The sequence below is a fragment of the Eleutherodactylus coqui genome, chromosome 13, assembly GCF_035609145.1.
Source record: "Eleutherodactylus coqui strain aEleCoq1 chromosome 13, aEleCoq1.hap1, whole genome shotgun sequence".
In the NCBI taxonomy this organism is placed as follows: Eukaryota; Metazoa; Chordata; class Amphibia; order Anura; family Eleutherodactylidae; genus Eleutherodactylus; species Eleutherodactylus coqui.
In genome coordinates, this window is record NC_089849.1 from 119,524,364 (window position 1) to 119,545,474 (window position 21,111).

Genomic DNA, 21,111 nt, shown 5'->3' on the forward strand with positions numbered 1-21,111 from the left:
CAGTCTAAAAGGGCCAATAGACTGCAGTTTCTATATGCAGCTAAAGAGATGTGGTAAATGTTGTCATTTAACATGTTTTATCATTACTTAACTACAATGTACTACAATGCTGTAAATCAAATTGTTACCAAGTGCCAGTCATGATATGTCAACAATTGCTGCTTCTGTATGTAGAAGTTGCAGTAGATGAATATCAAAAAAAACCAAAAAAACACACAGGAATCCAAGAGGGAAAAAGGAAAAAACTTTCGGCCAAGACGTTCTAGACCAAATAGTAAAGATCTTCAATTTGTCCAAGTACACACTGAATCCTACAAAATTATCAGTGTTATCCAAAGGCTTGACCTTCTGTCCAGTTTGTCCTCCTAATGATTTTAATTTATTTATGGACCCTAATTCCTTTGTACATAAAAGTACGCTTACCTGGCACTTTTCTATTCTTTAAAAAACTGGCCTGCTGATGCAGCCTCTACTGAAATTACCAGCTCCCCCAGTACTGGGAATGTCAGAGATTTCAGGCCAAAGTTCCCTTTCAATTCTATCCAACGCATTCAGGGAATGGAAATGCATTGCTGTCAGTAAAGTATTCTTCACGTTATGCCGGCTATCCTGTCCTTTGCTCAGCACCTCCGATTGCGCTTTTCCTGTGATTAGGTAGGCTCACCGCCACATAAGCAGGCCCAATAGAAGGTTGGGCTCAATACTGGAGGTGCAGTGCATTGCACGATCATATCCAGCTTACTCATAATATTCCTGTTACTTGAAAGGTTTTTACCCCTTCATTTAACTATTTTCCAATTATCTCTAAATACTTTTCTATACCTTTCTTCATATTAATATTTTATACCCTATATTATGTAATTATATTTTACTTGTCCTAGTAGCGATAGAGTGCCATTTGTTTAGTAGATACGTTAAGTTTACACAAACCTGGTCAAGGGCCCGTTTAGAGGTTTAACACATGCCAGAGGGGACCACTGACATCCCAGTACCCAATCATGCAATTGACATTTTCCTCCAACCTCTCCAGAAAGAGTAGGGTTATTTTTTTATACATATTCCACAATTGGTCCATTTTCTCTTTGGACTCTTTGAAACTCGAGCCAGAGGTGACCATAGAATGCATGGCATTTGCGGTTCTCCATGGCACTACTCTAGGGCTATGATTAAACACATAGATGAGCCTATGCATTAATGGAGAGCCCTTATATATTTGTGGCATTTGGGGAATATAACCACAATAAGGGCCCTTCTATCATAAAAATAAACTAAAGACTGGAATTTCTCTGTGAAACAAGGGAAGGTGGTGGATCCAGGAAACTACAGGCCTGTGAGCCTGACTTCTATACCAGGAAAGATCTTTGAACAAATTATTAAACAGTATATATGCAAGTACTTAGATGAAAATGGAGTAATTAACCAGAGCCAGCATGGGTTTGTAACAAACAAATCATGCCAGACTAATCTAATTTCCTTCTATGACAGAATCACTGACTGGGTTGATCAGTGTAGTGCGGTGGATATAGTATATCTTGACTTTAGTAAAGCATTTGACAAAGTAGCTCATATCATACTTATTGAAAAAATGACCAAATAAGGGATTGACAAGGCAACTGCTAGGTGAATTCACAACTGGCTGAGTGATCGTACTCAAAGAGGGTTCATAAATAACTGCACATCCATAAATAGCTGCACAAGTGGAAGAATGTATCAAGTGGGGCACCACAAGGCTCTGTCCTAGGCCCAGTTTTTTTCAGATCATTTATATAAATTTTTATATAAAACTTTATAAAAATGTTGGAGGGGGAATTGATGAGAAACTGATCAAATTTGCTGACGACACAAAGCTAGGAGGGATAGCTAACACTAGGGAAGAGAGAGAGTATTCAAAAACATCTAGAAAAGCTTGAACAGAGGGCAGTGACTAACAGAATAGTATTTAACAAGAAGAAATGCAAAGTACTGCATCTGGGCAAGAAAAAGGGGGGGAAAAAGCACAAAGAATGGGAGGAAGTGGGCTAAGCAGCAGCACATGTGAAAAAGACTTGGGTATACTAATAGGTCATCGACTGAACATGAATCACCAATGTGATGCAGCAGCCAAAAAGGCAAACACAATTCTGGGATATATTAAGAGAAACAAAGTCTAGATCATATGAGGTCATTATCCCCCCTCTACTCTTCCTTAGTCAGACCTTATCTGGAATACTGTGTCCAGTTCTGGGCACCCCACTTTAAAAAAGACCTAGTCAAACTGGAGCAAGTTCAGAGAAGAGTTACCAAGATGGTGAGCGGTCTGCAAATCATGTCCTATGCGGAACGGTTAAAGGATCTGGGAATGTTTAGCTTGCAAAAAGAAGGCTGAGAGAAGACTTAACAGCGGTCTACAAATATCTGAAGGGCTGTCACAGTGCAGAGGCATCAGCCCTATTCTCATTTGCACAAGGAAAGACTAGAAGCAATGGGATGAAACTGAAAAAGACGGACAAATTGGATATTAGAAAAAGCTTTCTGACAGTGAGGGTGATCAATGAGTGGAACAGGTTACCATGGAAGGCGGCGAGTTCTCCTTCAATGGAAGTGTTCCAACAAAGGCTGGACAAATATATCTGACTGGGATAATTTAGTGAATGCTGCAATAAGCAGGGGGTTGGACCAGATGACTGGAGGTCCCTTCCAACTCTACCATTATATTCTATGATTGTATGAACACATGGACTTCCACAATGCGATGTCCCACTCTGCCGTGCCATTGACCCAGACAACAAGTGTTTCTTGTTTGGTGGAATAGGTAAGGAACACTGGTATAAAATATATTTGTCGACTAAATTTAGGTATCTTTTCTTCCTGATTCAGACAATGTGGGACCTCAAAAAAATGTTGCCGCTTGCATTGTTGGTATCAGTACAAAATAATTTGTAAAAGTACTTTGATCTAGCAATGGCTATTTGGTATTGACCATTCAAGAGTATTTACAACTTTGCATCCGAAAGGTCCATTTAGTCAAAATAAACGTCATTAAGTACCATACATAATTTCAACTCAATCTTCTGTGGTGCCTAATCAAAAGTACCACCATGTTAGTGTCAACTTTTGGTGACCATAATGCTTAATCCTTTGCATGTACATGATTCATGAGTTAGTACCCACTCGTTTCTTCTTAGTGGTGGCCATCGTCTCCATTTATATCAGCTCTTCGGAGAACCCCATTTGTGTGACCTGGAAGTTCATCATTACAAGGTTTCTGGAGTCATGAAACAACTGATCAAATTGAAGCTGAGAGCAGAGGAAACTGCAGTATATTTTGTCACTTAGGATTTGCCACGTGACATGCTTCTGTCTTGTCACTTAATTTAGGAGTGAAGCAATCGTTTCTTGGTTTAATGAGCTGGAAATCAAAGCCATTACAGACAACTTAAATCTCTATCTGAATGTGCTCTTCTGTCCAACTGAATCCTGGGAAATTAAAGTAGGCTTTTAATCATCTAAATCACAATGGGAAAAGGTTTTTACTTCCTTACACAAGTGTTCTCTCAGCTATAAACATCAAGAGGAATAAGCTGTAAATTTCTTGGTACCCTTTATGGGTTGCCTTGCCTTCCATTAATATATTTCCAAGGAGTAATGTGTTAAAAGCAGGCACCCTTCATATTTGGAGAGCATGTTCATTAATTTGCTACTGGGTAACTTATTAGCTGCTCCTACAGATGCCATTCGTGATAAAGCCCTCAAACAAAATAAGATTTCAATCTCGGAGTATAAAGGGAGGGAAGCTATATCACTGAAGGCAGCTTTGTGCTTTATGACTATGATCCTCAAAAGCAAAAAAGTTATATTACATATTAATATATATCAAAGTGGTTTATCATAAATACAAATAGAGCCTGAAGTAAAAAGTTCTAGTTACCAAGGGATGATGGGAAATAAATTTTAAAAAATACAAAACGCAATTCACTATTGAGGGATTGAGGGACTGGTCAGTATAAGTATGGATTGACAACCCCTTTAAATCCATGCAAGTAAAATAGAATCAAAAGCACAGAAATCCATCTAGACATCAATGAACATGTATATATGTGCAACCCATGAGGGTTAAAATAAAATATAGATGTGGTAGAACAAGTTGAAGGCTGCATTTTGTCTAGCCTTTCACTAGACAACAACTACACGTCTGGAAAGGGGATGCAATCCTTCAAGTAGTTATCCATCTAGAGTCCCATAATAATCTCAATTTAACACCCCTAGTTAAAATTAAGAGAATAGTTGCTTGCCGCACGTAGAAAGCATTATGTAATAAACAGTTTATATACATAAAATCTCATCCGAACTCTGCCTTCCTTTTTTGGGGAGGGAGTTAGGCATGTGCAGCAAAAAGCAACTAAGTATAATGGCTACAGGGTCATTTAGAACCCACTTCTTCCTGGAAGGCATTAGGCTGAACTTTATGGCAAACCATTAAAGGGGTTGTCTCGCGAAAGCAAGTGGGGTTATACACTTCTGTATGGCCATATTAATGCACTTTGTAATATAAACCGTGCATTAATTATGAGCCATACAGAAGTTATTCACTTACCTTCCCTGCGCTGGCGTCCCCGTCTCCATGGCTCCGTCTAACTTCAGCGTCTAATCTCCCGATTAGACGCGCTTGCGCAGAAGGGTCTTCTGCTTTCGGCTCAGTCTGGCACGAGCGGTGTTCTGGCTCCGCCCCTTCTACGTGTCATCACGTAGCTCCGCCCCGTCACATGTGCTGATTCCAGCCAATCAGGAGGCTGGAATCGGCACGTGGCGGGGGCGGAGCTACGCGATGACGTGTAGAAGGGGGTAGGGCCAGAATGCCGCTCGTGCCGGACCGAAGAGATGGGAGAAGACCCTTCTGCGCAAGCGCGTCTAATCGGGCGATTAGACGCTTAAGTTAGACGGAGCCATGGAGACGGGGACGCCAGCGCAGGGAAGGTAAGTGAATAACTTCTGTATGGCTCATATTTAATGCACGATGTATATTACAAAGTGCATTAATATGGCCATACAGAAGTACTTAACCCCACTTGCTTTCGCGAGACAACCCCTTTAATAAAACGATCTTAATGAGCACTGCTTCTTTACAATTCACAAAGAACAATCCCAGATCTGCACGTGGAGTCCTGGTGAGAGGAGGATTAGTGGCTTAATTCAATTTTGTGCAGATTTGCACAGATGGGTGAGTGAACTGCCTGGTGCCTCCACCAAGACATCCAAAAGGCAAGGCAGGGCAAATTAGCATAGCTGCCATCCAGGAAGAACTAACATCATCACATATTAGGTTGTGTTGGATGCCAAGGAAGCACTACTCCTTTCCCACTGCTGAGACATGCCAAGAATTGCCCTCTATTTATAAAGGATGCTTGGCAAAGGCTTGGTTTTAAAAGGGTATTTCCTTCTAAAGCCTTTATGGCATTTCGACAAGATATGAAATAAATGCTTCCATTGATCTTATTCATCAATTTCTGGCTGACAGTCTCCATAGACTTCAATGAAGAGGTGGTCACCATTTGCTCAGCTCTTTACATAACTCCCATAAAAGATTTTGTGAAGGTTGCATTGGTGGAAATGAAGTTCACCAGACTTTCTTCTGAGAAGTGAGAATCCCAGGAAATGTCAAATGTGTGAGTTGCAAATACCCCTTTAAATAGGAGAGCTCAAGAAATGTTACAGGCTACAAAAAGCATACAATTAAAATAAAAACCACCAAGAAACACTCACCTGTTAAATCTGCTTCTGCGTCGATGCTCCTGTGGTCCCTGACCTGTCTGCCTTTACTTAACCAGCGATGACCTGCCATACATCGACTTGTCTGGTGCAATACGTGCTTGCATCACCAGGGATTGACTGCAGTGGTTACATGGACGTACAGCAAGTCATCGACAAGAAGGGACCACCAAAACAGATGGGAATTTAATGGTTATTTTAGAACATTTCCTGCAGCCACTATAGTTTCTTACAAGGTTATTGCTAACTCTACCAACCATGGCCCCTCTGTATGTGGTGATTGGACATATCCAATCTGGCTGTGCTATACAGTTTCTGTAACTCACTTTAATGGGAGTTAGGCCTCATGTCCACGGGTGGGTTGGAATCCCGCACGGAATCCAGCCCTGTCTGCGGCCAGTGACCCATGCTTACCTGTATTGTCCCAGCAGCGGCGTCTGCGTGGATCTCTCCACTTCCGGGTTTGCAGTACAGCACATGGTCCTCACGGCACGCCATTGGACATGCACGGTACAGTTTTTTTTTTTGTCTTTTTTTTTTTAATCTCCTGCTTTCCCGCGGTACAGCCGCAGTGTCAGCTGCGGACGTGCCGTGGATCAGACAGCTTCCATTGACTTCAATGGAAGCCGTCCATTCAGGATCCGCACAAAAATGAAGCATGCTGCAATGTGTTTTCCAGACCAAAAAGGTCCGCAAAACGAATCTGCATGCTTAAAAATAATTTATTCGGCTGCCGATGCTTTCCTATGGGTGGCTTGATATGCAGATCTCCGGCGTAGGTTCCACAAATCAAACCGCCCGTGGACATGAGGCCTTACGGAAACAGTAGAAGAGCCTGCTCAGCTCTTGCCATCCTCAAAACCACCTCCAGCCACTTCCTACAGCTGAGCCTTAAAAGCGGAGGGCACTTTTACCCAGGATGACCGTCGGGTACTTGAGCTTTCACACAGGAGTGATAATCACTCTTCGAATGGAACTGCGCCATAGATCCCATCATTCAGTTGTTCATAGGTGAACAAGTGCGGTTTACACGGTCTGACAGGCGCTTAGTTTTTAGGTGAACTGAAAACCAGGCGATTCCAACAAGTGAGCCATTCTTGCTCATCTGCCCTGCTGGGTCCCACATTCACGCAGAGCAAGTATCACCCAGAATTAGCTTCAATGATTATTCAGGTGACTGTTGGCCTGTGCAAAAAGTACCCTAATGAGCCATTTACAATGGGATCGTCCAGTGTAAATACAAAAACAGATGACTGTTAGTTTGCCATTAGTTATCACGGACTTTCAGACAGCAAAAAAAGATAAATAAAATCAAACATCACTGGATCGCGGGCTTTTCATTCCGTGTAAACACTTCCTGCTCAGCGCTGCACATAGAAGGTGAAGCGCTGAGCGAAAAGCCGCCGATCCAGCGGTGAAGTCTGCCAGTCTAAACGCTCTGCCCAAGTGCTAAATGACCTTAGTGGTGACGCGAGTGTTCGTGCCGTCGTTTAGACCAGTGTTTCTCAACTCCAGTCCTCAGCGCCCTCAACAGGTCATGTTTTCATGATATCCTATAGTACGAACAACTGTGGCAATCACCTGTACAACACTGAGGAAATCCAGAAAACATGACCTGTTGGGGTCCATGAGGACTGGAGTCTGGGAAACACTGGTTTAGGCCGCCTGCACACGGGCGGAAATCCCGCGGCGGGATTTCCGCCACTGAAAGCCTGCATAGGAGTGCATTACAATACGCACTCCTATGCAGACGGCCGCGGTTTGGCCGCGCAAAATGTCGCGCGGCAAACAAACCGCGGCATGTCCTATTTCTGTGCGGGGCTCGCAGAGCCTCGCACAGAAACATCACTCACCCAGCCGCCGACTCCAGTGTGCGCATGTGCCGGCTGCCCGTCAGCCGGCACATAAAAGAGCCGGGGCCGCCGGGCGCGGGTGAGTACGCGCTCCTTCCTGCATGCGCTCGGGTCGGGTCCTCGCCGCCGGATCCGACCCGCCCGTCTGCAGGCGGCCTTTGACAACTCTCGTCCCATGTAAAATGTACATAAGTCTTTGACATAGGTGCAGGTCACAGAGGGGAGACCTGCATTATTGTTCTGTTAACATAAAACAAGGCGGGCCTAATAAGCAAATGGTGTCCACGCATCACTGTACTTTAAAGTCACTGACTTAGATGAAACGCTCTTAGCGGGAAATCTCATTTTACTGTCGTTCATAAAAAAGAAATGTTTCATTAATATGTTTGTTTTTTTTTTTGTTTTTTTTTTTAAAGTAGGGTTGACCAAGGATTTCATTAAATAAATACATTAAGGAAAAAAAAAAAAAAAAAGATTGCACTGTGCGAAAATAGCAAGAAAAGCAGAACCTAGAGTGACTGGCATGTTCTTCTCCTCAGGAGATGGATTTACGGGCCTCATTTTTAGCAGTAGCACATAAATTGTGCTTTAAAACAGAAATCCCTTTAACATACTCGCATGAAGTCCATTATGAACAATGTGAACGCTGCATGTCAGCTCACGCCTTCAGCTGACTGGAGAGACCACGAGGCTTAGTCCCCCCCCCCCCCATCCCCCACTCCAAATTAAAGTAGAAAAACCTCTCCCCCACTTGGCTGCAAGCAAATATCACTGCTAAAATGGATTTTATTTGCCTCCTAGTTGTTGAATAATGCCCAACCATAGAATATAAAGAGACACCTGTCATTCTAAGAGTGGGCGGCAAAAAAATGGAAATGGTTACCTAGAATACCTGCATCTATGTGTCAGAACAACAAAAGTATGTGCAACATGTTGTCTACATCTATTTTACCAATTGCCAAAAGGTTTGCAGAGGGGAGATCCATTATACGCTTATCGCAAAAATAAAAATAAAAAAAAGCCCCTAGAAGTGGTTAGCAGAATTGAATGAAACTGTGCGATTTCTAACACTGATATAAGGGATCAGAGCAAAAAGGAGAATTTGCTTAGGAAAACTGATCCCTTCCAGGGAGGCTCTAATACCCTGTTGTACCACCACTAGCTTGGATACAAGATGTGATACGTGCAGGCATGGAGGCTCTAATACCCTGTTTACCCCCTCTAGCTTATATACAAGATGTGATACAGGTGGGCATAAAGGCTCTAGTACCCTATTGTACCTCTAGCTAGGCTATTAGATGTGATATGTGCAGGCAGGAAGGCTCTAGTACCCTGTTGTATCCAAGCTAGAGGCGGTATAAGCAGGCATACAGGTGCAGCACACCTGATGGGATGTGAATGGTGAGAGTGGGAATTAGCCGCTATGACACCAGTTTGGCAATCACCAGTGCTTCCCAAATAGCAGCGTCTGCAGGGAGTAAATGGCCAATGACGACTTGTGATTGTAACTGTTGTGACGCCAGTGCCTATACAGCACCATAGTTAGCTGCTGGGATCTCTCCACTGTCCACTCCTTGCTCCATTCCCATTTTCAGTCTTCTCCTCACCGCTGCTCTCACTAACTCCTCACGCACGTCTGCACTCCATTCACTAAATGCACATTTCCTGCCTTCTCGTGTGGGACTTACTCTTCGCTCCCTCTCACTGTCACCTCACTGTCTCTCAGGCAATCTATTAGACAGGCCAATGAGAGTTAGAACTGCCGGCACCGAATGCGAAAGAGGCTGGCTACCGGGCAGATTATAGTGAATCCTGCACTGAGCAGGGGGTTGGACCAGATGACCCGGGAGGTCCCTTCCAACTCTACCATTCTATACCTAACCGGTACTGGGCAGATTAACCCGTGATTAACTATTTAAAGCCCTGGGTAAATGCTTGAAAAACCTTAATATAACGATAGCGGTGTAGGACCCTTCTGGGTCACTACACAGGTTCTATATGGTATCCTGCAGCATATAGTTGCATATTCGTACCTGAGCCTCTGGATCGTACAAATTCATAGGTTGTTGAATTGGACATCTCAGATGGCCCCCATACATAAATCTGGTGACCGGGCAGCCCATGGAAGTGGCAATGTTGTGGTGACATTCCTGTAACACCCTGTTTGTGAGGCTGAGCATTATCCTGCTGCTGCTTGGAAGTCACCATGAGAGGAACACACGTGGCTGCAGGATGTCCTGAACAGATCGCTGAGCTGTCATTGTTCCTCGTACCACTACTAGTGGGGACCGACTGTTATATGCACTGGCCCCCCAGACCATCACATCAGCGAGTGCTGCTCCTCAGCAAAGGCAGGATTGAGGTCTCCAGACACAAACACGGCCATCATCAGTGCTCAAACTTTAGCTGGATTCATCGCTGAAGATGGTTCCACTCAGTAGCAATGTAATTTCCTCATTCAGGACACCACTGCAACCTAAGGCAATGGTGGGTGTCAAAGGCAGTACATGTAATGGGTGTAGTAACACTAAATGTCCTTCAGCGTAGCGCCTGAAAATGGTTCAGACAGACACAGGGGTATAACGATGGTGCCACCACTCTCTGGACGGCAGACAATTGAACATTTGGAGCTGTTCTTGCTTGTCAGACCATCAGACGATTGTATCTACTGGTGGTCTGTTGAGGGCATCCCGAGTCCGGTTGCCTTGTGTGCCCCCACACATTTACTGGTCCCAACACCTCCTAACAGTCTGTTCAGAATGGCCGGTGGGGGGCAATTCATCGATAGGCCCTTCCAGCTTCTCACATCCCAATAATGCGCCCCTCTCAGACTCTAGTAACGGGGTGAAATCTCTTCTCTGCATCATAGAGGGGTCTAGTGGTCAACAAGCTCTACACAAGCGGAAGAAGAGGTCACTACACACAAGAAGCCTCTGAGAGCCTTTTATAGGCCAAGGTGGGAACCACTTTTAGGGTATCAGGTGACAAGACTGTCCATCTAAATCACCACAACTCTCATCATTTATATATCTGCCCGAGATGAATTTAGTTTTTTTTTTTGTCTAGCGCTGATACTATAGAGTGTGATCTCACCTGCAATGACTGACTAGTCACCGCGCTTCTGTCACACTCCTTTGAATGTGCGGGTGCATGTATGCCATCCCTGATACTATACAGTACAAGTAAAAACACATGGCACCAGCACACTCACACATTTTCAGGGTAGCTTCCGATCTAAATAAGGTCACCTTTACATGGTACATAACTCTCATTTTGATAAAATTAGTGAGCCCAAGAACTTTGCCCGTTATGCAGTAAGTATAACAATTATGGAATTTTTATTTGCTTGTACTGTCACAAATATGGTAGATGTGCACCTGCGCATTTCATTTATTTGTATGACGTGCTGAGGTGTTTTTTTACATTTGTGAAGGAGTGGTTGCCTCCATATCTGTTGTGCACCTTATTTTCCCCCCATCTGTCCCAAATCATTTAGAGTATATAAGCAGGATCCTGCTTTCTTTGAACACATTTGGAAACTTGGGCCCAAAGAGAGCCTCAGTGAAGGTTGCCATCTAAATAAAGGTAGTCTTGATGTGGCAGATGGGCTTACATATTTTGATTATGCATGCTTAAGAACCTTTCATTTTTGTGCAGACCGTAAACATAACAGTTCCAAAATGTAAAAGGAAATCTGTCACCATTTTTTCACCGTCCTCTTCGAGCGCTAGAGCGACAGGGATGCTGATAACAGCAATATGCTTGCTGTCTTTATATGTGCAATAGTTTGGGAGACACTTATTTTATTAATGACAGCCAGAAAAAGGACTACGGGAAGTAATCCTCTATATTCATGAGCTCTGGTCATCTCTATGCAACCATAGGGCTAGCCACGGCCAGTCCACTGATTGATCTTCAGGAGCTCACCATAATGCACAGTTGTATGGCGACCGCTGTCAAAGACTAGTTCTCTGCTGCTGAAATACAAGTTTTCCCACAACTACTCCACAGATACAAACAGCAGACATGTCAATGTAATCGCACTTATACTTCCCTTTAAAAAATAAATAATACGGACCGTTACTATAAAGTAGACCCCAGCAAAATAAAAAAATGACTGCCAATAAGTGCCAGAAATAGGGACAACTTTGCTTTCCCTGCTCCATAAATAATTTCCCAACGTCTCACTCAGGTACAATTAGGCTGCTAATGCTTTGTTTATAGCAGAAACACATTGCGTTTGGCAGTTTGCAGAGTAGGAGTACTTACTGTTTTATTGCAGTGGGATCTTATTACATCTGTCAGAGATTTAGCTGTTCTTTACACATTTACTTAATTACTGGTTAAAGCAAGATAAATAACAAGGAAAACACCGACACAATGCAGAAGTGACACTGATCTATGTAAAGAGAAATTTACCATAGGGATAAACAGCCCCAAATTCTGCATTATCAGACACAGCTAATTTGTCAATGTCTAGCGGGTGTCCCATTTGATAAATCAGCTTGCTTTGTAGAATCCACAATTTAGAGAAATAATGTATTTGGCTCATTAAACGACTAACCTTTAAGAGGCAACAAAAATTATTGTGAAAAATCAGAGGCCTGTGATCTTCACAGTTTATATTTGGAAGCTAAATTATCGCGCCCAGGAGACTGGTTTATAGTCACTTAATAAGGGAATTAAACTATAATATTTGTGGTGCTTCCACAAGGATGTCAAACAACTATATCTCAGGTGAGGGCAGTGCTCCAAAAGTAAGGCTTCTTTCCCGCAAGCTTTTATCGGCCGCCGTTCAGACAGCATGGATCCCGGCGCATATACACCGAGACTACCATGCCGTCGTCCCTTTTCTCTCCCTATCGCAAGCTCACCTGTCCTCTCCTCCCCGCTTGTTCTTTGCAATGAGAGGGGCGTGACAGGGGAGGAGCTAAGTGCCAGCCTGCCCCGCCTCCACCCATTAATGGCTATGGACAAGGGGCAGGGAGCGGACATGAGCTTAGCTCCACCCACATCCCACCCCTTGTCCACAGCCAGCAATGGTAGGAGGTGGGGCGGGGCAGTGCTTAGCTCCGCCCCCACCCATTGCAGAGAGGACAGGTAAGCCTGCAAAGGGAAAGGAGAGCAGAGGGAGGGAGTTTAGCAGCCACACTGCTAAACTCCCTCCCGCCTACGGCCGCTGCCATGGGCTCCCATAGGACTATCTTTTGGGCCCTATATTTGCCTGGACGGGCGCTTTTACGTCTCAGGAATGCGGCATCAGAAATCCATGCATCAGATCTCAGCGTATATCAGCCGGCCGTGAAAACGGCCGACTAATATACGCTCATGGGAAAGAAGCCTCATGGTGTAAAATTCTGCTGGTTTTCAATACATTTTCATCCTCTGACCGAGCCCATCATCAAACAACTATTTAAAAGGCTTTTCTGTTTGTTTTTATTCATTTTATATGAAAAACTAGAGCAAATCTTCAAGTAGTTTTGATTAAAACCGCCTAAAGGTACCTTTTACATGGGGTGATTATCTCCTGAATTACCGCTTGAAACAGCGATTTTCCATGATAGTCATACCATGTACACACAGCCACAACAGAGTGCTGAGCGGGAATTCGTTTTGCATTTGTTAGTTGCTTTGTTTCAGCTCACTGAAAAGTACTAGATGCAAGCGAGTAGGATGCAAGATCTCCCACTGAAAACAATGGGAGACACTCTGCAATGCTACTTACCAGATACAATCACCGTTTCAAAGGTTAATTTTGGCTTGCGGATTTTCCTGTGGATTTTCTTGCGTAAAAATCTGCAAGTGTTTTTTTTCTGCAGCGCTTTTTTAATTTTTGCCGCGTATTTTGGTGCGAATTTTGCTGCGTCCATAGAGGTCTATGGACAAAAAAGCGCTGCGGAAAAGAGAGAATGGACATGCTGCTTCTTTTAAAACCGTGCCGAAGTTGCATTTCCGCACTGCGGCTGTGCAGAAAAAATCCATCCTGTGAGAACAGCTTTTTTCCAAAACTCATTTGTGCTGCATTGCACTGCAAACGCAGCGGTTTTGCTGCAGTGCGGATTTGCAATGGCAAGCCACGGCAAAACTACAGCAAATCCACACTGTGAACCCAGCATAAGGGTGTCAGCTGCAGATGTCTACTACATTAAACATGTTTTTCACACCATTTGGTTTAAAATATTTTTTTTACTTTCTTCCAACTAAAACTTCGGTGCGTCTTATGGGCCGAAAAATACGGTACACTGTAAGGCCGGCTTCACACGGCCATGACGGGCTCTGCCAATGAATTCCGCGGCGGAGCCAGTCACGGCGCCCCCCAGAGACCCCAATACTTACCTGCGGATCCGGCGTCTTATGTCCCGCATGCCCTTCGGCGTGACACGCCCACAGCGTCACATGACGCGCTGGCCGTGTCATGACGTGGCGGCAGTAGGCGGGGAAGCGGTTTCACGCTATCTTCCGTTGTGCTACAGCGGAAGATAGCGTGACGGACGGCTTCCATTGACTGCAATAGAAGCCGTCCGCGCGTACACCCGCGGCAAATAGAACCTACCGCAGGTGAGGTCGGGTGATTTCACGGTGCGGAATTCGCACCGTGAGCATTGAGCTAGTAGGTTCAATAGAACCTAATAGCTGCGGGCAACGCGGGAAGGAGCCCTAAAACTGAACTGGTTGCTCCCCAAAACACACACAGCCCTCCTACTGGGCTATAAGTGTGAAGGGGCAAAATAAGCCATACCTGCAAGAAATACAGTAACAAGCATGTGCTTCAGCGCTCACACACACTTAGTACGGAAAAAAAAATAACGCATTTGTTTGCAGAAATTAACGGCAGTTTAGGGTCGAGAAGGGAGTGAAAAATGCCAGATCACTTAGGAGCGTGAGGAGACGAGAGGGATGAAGTAGACTCGTTTGGCATGGTGGAGGGCGAGGTTGTAGGTTCTGAGCATGAATTTGTAACGGAGAAAGTCTGTGGACGTTGGGGAGAAGGGGCTCAGTAAAGTTTTGGGTGTGAACAGCCTGAAAATTCCTGTACGGTAGGTAAGAGGGTCTGAGGAGATACTAGGAAGCTTGACAGAGAGAAAGAGAAGAGGTTATGGTCCGAGAGCAGGAGAGGGGAGTTAGTGAAGTGAAGGGAGGAAGTAAGTGATAGAAGCCGAGAGGCAGATGGGGTAATTGGTGGGAATGTTAAAGTCTTAAGATGAGGATTGAGATTTCGCAGGATAGGAAGTGGGGGAGCCAGGCAGCAAAGTGATCCAGAAACTGGCATTTAGGACCTGGGGAGCAGTAGATGACTGCTACTCGCATGGACGGAAAAGTCGTAGTGTACGCAACTCAAACAATATTAAGTGTGTATGAGTGCTGCAGCACGTTTGTTACTGTATTTCTTGCAGCCATGGCTTATTGTGCACCATCACACTAAATGTAATTTGTTGAATGCGCAGACTTTTGTTTTCTATATGCAAGTGGTTCAGTGATAGTGTATAAGCCAGGTACCTAGCTTTCCCACTCATGTGAAGGCATTTTAGCCTAAAGAGGTGTTTATAGAACTAGGTGCCTATCGATGAAGGTTCGCCTTGATGTCGCGGATGGGCATACACTTATTTGATCAAATTGTGAACTAAGAACCTTGCATTTTTAGGCAGTTAGTACAAAAAAACACTAGGCCTCCCTCACATAGACGGTTTTGAACAGCGTTTAGCGCTGCTTTTTCAGCGCTGCGCAACGCTCCCATTCATTTCAATGGGGTTGTTCACACAAGCGTCAAAACGCTGCGCTTTGAGAGCAATGCATATCTTCAGCTCTGTGTCGCCATTGAAATGAATGATCAGCGGTTTCAGCGCTGCTGAAAACATGATACAACTTGGTACCACATTTTTGGCAGCACTAAAAGCAAGCGCTAGCTGCACTACCTTAAAAAAAAAAAAAAAAAAAAAAAAAAAAGAATACTCACCTAGCTGGCGTTGTCAGGGTCCCTACCGCTGATCTCCGGAGCTTTGTTCAGACTGCCGGGCACTGGTAACCGAAAAAGCATCTATTCAAAGTGACGGGGGTTGACAACCCCACCTCCCAGCGAGAGATTACCCTAGTTGGTTCAGGAGTGTCAGCTCTGCCAATCAGAGCCGGCACTCGATGCACCAATCACAGCAATTTAATGAATGGCTGTGATTGGTGCATTGAGCACTGGCTGTGATTTGCTGAGCCTGCTGACACTTATCAGCAAATCAGAGCAATCTCTTGCTGGAAGCGTGGTCTTCAAACACCATCACTAGCAAAAGATTTTCTGTCACTGATGACAAGTGCTGGAAGCTAGGGAGAACAGCGCCAGGGACCCTGACAGCGCCAGCTAAAAGAGTATTAATTTTTTTTTCAGCATCCTTTGCTGTGTTTTAAGCTGTGCTTAAATACATCGCAATTCTGCTGAAACCGCAGTAAATGCAGCGTTGAAAAATGCTGCGTTTCTGCAACCGCCTGAGTGAGGGAGGCCTGATTCATTTGTTTGCAGATATTAAGTGTGTATGAGTGCTGAAGCACATGGTTTTTTTTTAAATAAAAAAAAAAAAATCAATCCCATACTCTGACCCAACACATTTGTATAGTGGCCAGAATTCACATAGCAGCTCAGTGGAATTCTTTCTATCTATATAGAATCATAGAATGGTAGAACTGGAAGGGACTTCCAGGGTTATCAGGTCCAACTCCCTGCTCAGTGCAAGATTTACTAAATCATCCCAGACAGATATTTGTCCAGCCTTTGTTTGAACACTTCCATTGAAGGAGAACTCACCAGTTCTGCAGCCAAACCTCGAAAATCCTAGATGTTGCCATATGAAAAATTAGGTGCTATTAGATTAGACACCAAGGAGGATTTCCAGAAAATATGGCAACCTTTGAGAGACCACATTGCATGGCAAGAGTAACTCAGCCCTCATACATCCTAATGCGTACATCAATATATACCTAACTTTTGCCTTAAGAGCAGGGTTGACAACCGTCCAGAAAGTCCTGGACATGTGTAAAAGTAGGGGACTTATTACAAGTGTCTGCAAAAAATATTGGAGCTTGGAGCACCTATTGACTTTGCTTCAGTTTAGGTTCCCTGCCTTGTTGTAGGCACATGCAAAACAACAGGTCAACCTGAGCCCTTAATGTTGTCAACAGTTGTCTAGATAGTCTGATATTGCATTATAGAATCAATTTGCAATAAGACGGCTACCTTTATTGATATTTTTACTTGTACTCAAACGCGCTTCATCGGGCGGTGCTCTAGGTGTGGTGAACGGCTGTGGAGAAAGTCTCAAAAGTCCGCAGACTTTCTCCATTTCAAATTCCTGCTTAAAACCTCACCCTCCACCATGTCAAACAAGTCTACTTCACCCCTTTCGTCTCCTTACTAGCTCACAAGAAATCCCAGCACTTGGATGCTCACAAGATGAAAATGGTGAATTTGTTAAGAATGATGTTTAGAAGGCCGAACTTTTAAATTCCTATTTTGTATCTGTTTTCTCCCAGAAAGTAGATAGAACATCACTGATCTTCCCTGTGCTGTTGGGGGAAATAAGAGAATGCAGGCTATCTATAAGCAGAGAGACTGTGAGGGAACACATAGCTAACAAATAAATTCAAGCCTCAAGGTCCAGATGAATGACATCCTAGGATACTAAAGAAAACAGCAGAGGCTATTGCTGAACCACTCGCCATAATCTTTGTGAAAAAAAAAGGAAGAAGGTGGATCCTGGAAACTACAGGCATGGGAGCCTGATAGATATATATATATAGATATATATATATATATCTCCCATGGTAACCTGTTCCACTCATTGATCACCCTCACTGTCAGAAAGTTTTTTCTAATATCTAATCTGTGTCTCCTCCCTTTCAGTTTCATCCCATTGCTTCTAGTCTTTCCTGATCCCTCTGCACTGTGACAGCGCTTCAGATTTTTGTAGACAGCTATTAAGTCAGCCTTCTTTTTTGCTAGTTAAACATTCCCAGATCCTTTAACCATTCCTCATAGAACATAATTTGCAGACCGCTCACCATCTTGGTAACTCTTCTCTGAACTGTATCAGAAAATTTTCTGTCCGCTTACTCTAACACTATGTCCCCTCTCTACCTAAAACTGAACCTGTCAATAACGGACCTACTGGCGTTTCCGCCCTCTGCTAACAGACCTCATCCTGACATCTCCATCTCTGTATGTGGCACCAGCATAACTCCAAGAGAGTATGCCCGCTGCCTTGGGGTTATATTCCACTCCGATCTATCATTTACCCCCTACATCCAATCTCTCACCCGAACATGTCAGCTGCACCTCAAGAACATAGCAAGAATCCCTCTTTTCTTACCGTGGACACACTAAAAACGCTCACTGTTGCCCTCATCCACTCCCGGCTCGATTATTGCAACTTGCTGCTGATCGGCCTTCCCTGCACCAGACTCTACCCTCTCCAATCCATCCTGAATGCAGCAGCCAGGCTCATCTTTCTGTCCTGGCGCTACTCTGATGCCTCTGCCCTGTGCCAGTCACTGCACTGGCTGCCCATCAAATACAGAATTCAATTTAAAACTCACCACCCTTCTCCACAGCACCACCCTACATTGCTTCCCTCATCTCAATCCACCACCCAGTCCGCGCCCTCCACTCTGCTAATTAAATCAGATTAAGTGCCCCTTTAAGTCGAACCTCATATTCCATTCTACAAGACTTCTCCAGAGCAGCACCAGTCCTGTGGAACGCGCTACCAAAAGCTATCCGGGCAATCACTGACACACCAAACTTCAGGCGTGCGCTAAAACACACCCCTTCAGGGAGGCATACTATATCCCCTAAAACAAACCCCTCTGTACTCTGCCTGATAACACGCTTCCTGTCCTACCGACTGCAATCCCTGCTAGCTGTAACCAATTGCCCCCTGCAGTCATACCGATTCAGCCACCACATGTCTGGCTTATGTCTGACCATTGTCTATGTGTATAGCACTCCTCACTCTCCAACTCGCCATACCATGCACATCTCAAGTCCTTTTATCTTCTGTATCACTCCATGATTTGCACGCAAGCTCGTTGGAGCAGGACCCTCACCCCTACTGTTTCCATTAATTGATTACTTCATGTAACCGTGGTCATGTTTTTATTTTGTTTTTATTTTCCCTGTCTGGTAAGCGTGGCAGAATTTGTTGGCACTATATAAAGATTATTATTACTATTACTTTGTGGGAACACTTGGCATTGTAATGTTAAAACCTTACAGGTGCTCAAAAGTTTTGTGAAACTTCCAATTATACAATGAATATCCTTTATTTGCAAAATGCCAGAATATGATCATCCGGCACATGCCAGTTAAAGAAACATTTATCGATTACCAACTGGTACTTACCAATCCAACATTCTAAACGAGCACATGGGCTGGTCTTCACCACATCCGGTGGGTCAACTCCAACATTAAGACACAACACAAGAGCCACACTGACCGTTTTCATCTAAAACCAAAACAAAAATAAAAATTAAATTAAAACAGTCAGAAATATCAACATGGCGACTCCACTCATCCCTAGTGTCCACTGAAAATGGATGTTGAAAAAAGCTTAAGTAGGCTTACCAATTTAAGAAATATGCCATGTGTCACAAAAATCTAAAACTAGCTAATATGTGGCTACAAGGGCTAGAACACAATACAGATCTATTATCTAGAAGCAATGACTTATGGAGACTAAGACTAATGAACTTTAAGAGTTAGCATATAGATGCCATAACAGTCATCTGGAGAATATGAAAGATCAACAGCATTTCAAAAGTTTTTATTGTTCATCTATAGGTTAGATTTCTATAGTTCTGGTATAATGATCACACAGTGGAAATGTGCTGTAGATTCATTAAGAACCCCCCCTCCACCCCAAAAGGTGATGTTAATTGACAGGGATACTGCATTGGGAATTTCACACAGGGAGATTACTGAACAATATAAAGACTCACTAACTATAGGTAATAGTGAGACTTTACACCTTAAAGGGGTTATGTCATTAGAAGAAAAAAAAAAATTTCTATACTTGCCTATTCCTCCCCAGGCAGTTTTCTTACCGCATCTTCTCCTGGCTCCTCCAGTCCACTGGGTCACCTCACCTCCACCTTGCTGGATCCTCTTCATCCTGTTATGTAGCATCCATTCTCGTTAGTCTCATTCCTGCAGTGCAGTTTTTTTTCTGTACCCAGTCACTAGTGATGTAGTGTTCACTGCCTAGCAGAGAATGCTGAATCCTATGCTGGGCTATTGCCGAGACTGCGTATGTGTGCCATCTAGTTACAAGTGTTTATAAACTATTGCAGCGAGAAAGTGCGCATGCGCAATTGCGGCATTAGTCCGGCATAGGATTCCGCATTCCCTGCTAGGCACTAATGACGTAGCGTACACTGACCTGAAGGAAGGAGACTGCCGAGAATGTATGCAACGTCATAAGAAGAGGATCCAGCCGGCTGGAGCTAATGTGACCTGGGGGACTGGAGGAGCCAGAAGACGACAAAGGAAGAAGACTGCCTGGGGAGGAATAGTCAAGTATAGATTTTTTTTTCTAATATAAGAACCGCTTTAAAGTCCAAAGTAAATGAAGCAGCAGCACTCCAGGGATTCTTTAAAAAATATATCTAGCACTGGATGGTGCTTCCTTTATTCAAATCTCCATCAGAACTGCTTTAAAGACACCATAATCCAAGTAGGTGTTGCATATAAAATAATTTGAATTACCATAGACCATCAACTATGATTGTCTTACTCTCTGGTAACACCGCCCATCAAACAGATAAGCAATTTGAAAGTCCCTGGAGTTTGTAACCCCCTTAGGATCTATTTAGACCTGCCAACTTATCTTTTGAACAAGCTTTCAATGTTAACAAAGAGTCCGCTCTCGGACAGCCTGTCGGAACGAGTCAACGATGCATCAGCTGTATAAAAGGAGAAATCATTCAGTCTCTCACATTCACCATATAGGTGACAGAGCGACTGAACGAGCAGTATTTACATTGAACGATAGGTGAACACGCCAACAATAGTTTTTATGCCTGCAGAATATGAACTATAAAACAAAAAACAAACAAAGGCTTTATAGTTTGTTGCGTTTACACTGAACAATTGTCATTCATTTCGGCTCATTTGAAGGATTTTCTTTTTAACGATAATCACTCCGTATAGAAGGGCCTTTATTTGGCAACATACACAAGAGTATGGTTGAGCCCGGAGACACAGTGAAGGAGCTAAAAAGCTATGGCTCCATTCCCATCACCTTTAGGGCTTTTGCCCCAATTCCTGAAGGATTTCAAACAAAACCCCCAGATAGAATTTGGGTGTAACAATTCATTTGCATTGCTGAGGTGGAGACTAGTAGGCCATTGTTTCAGGAGGGTCCTGTTGGCTTTCAGCATTCTGTGAAAGAAACATCATGGTGGACCCCTTGATGTAAACCCAGACGGAAACCATAAAATGTGATATAAATGGCCCCTTGGTCTGCTGATTAGTGGC

The 21,111-nt window shown here is 43.9% G+C and overlaps 1 protein-coding gene across 2 annotated transcripts in view; it reads right to left on the reverse strand.

Moving 5' to 3' along the window:
• Positions 1 to 21,111, reverse strand: part of RPTOR (regulatory associated protein of MTOR complex 1) — a 412,277-nt gene that overhangs the window by 315,107 nt on the left and 76,059 nt on the right. For both annotated transcript variants that reach the window (XM_066587408.1, XM_066587407.1), the window contains exon 2: positions 18,979 to 19,081. In XM_066587408.1, the coding sequence (XP_066443505.1) occupies positions 18,979 to 19,081 (103 nt within the window). The remainder of the gene's footprint in view (positions 1 to 18,978; positions 19,082 to 21,111) is intronic.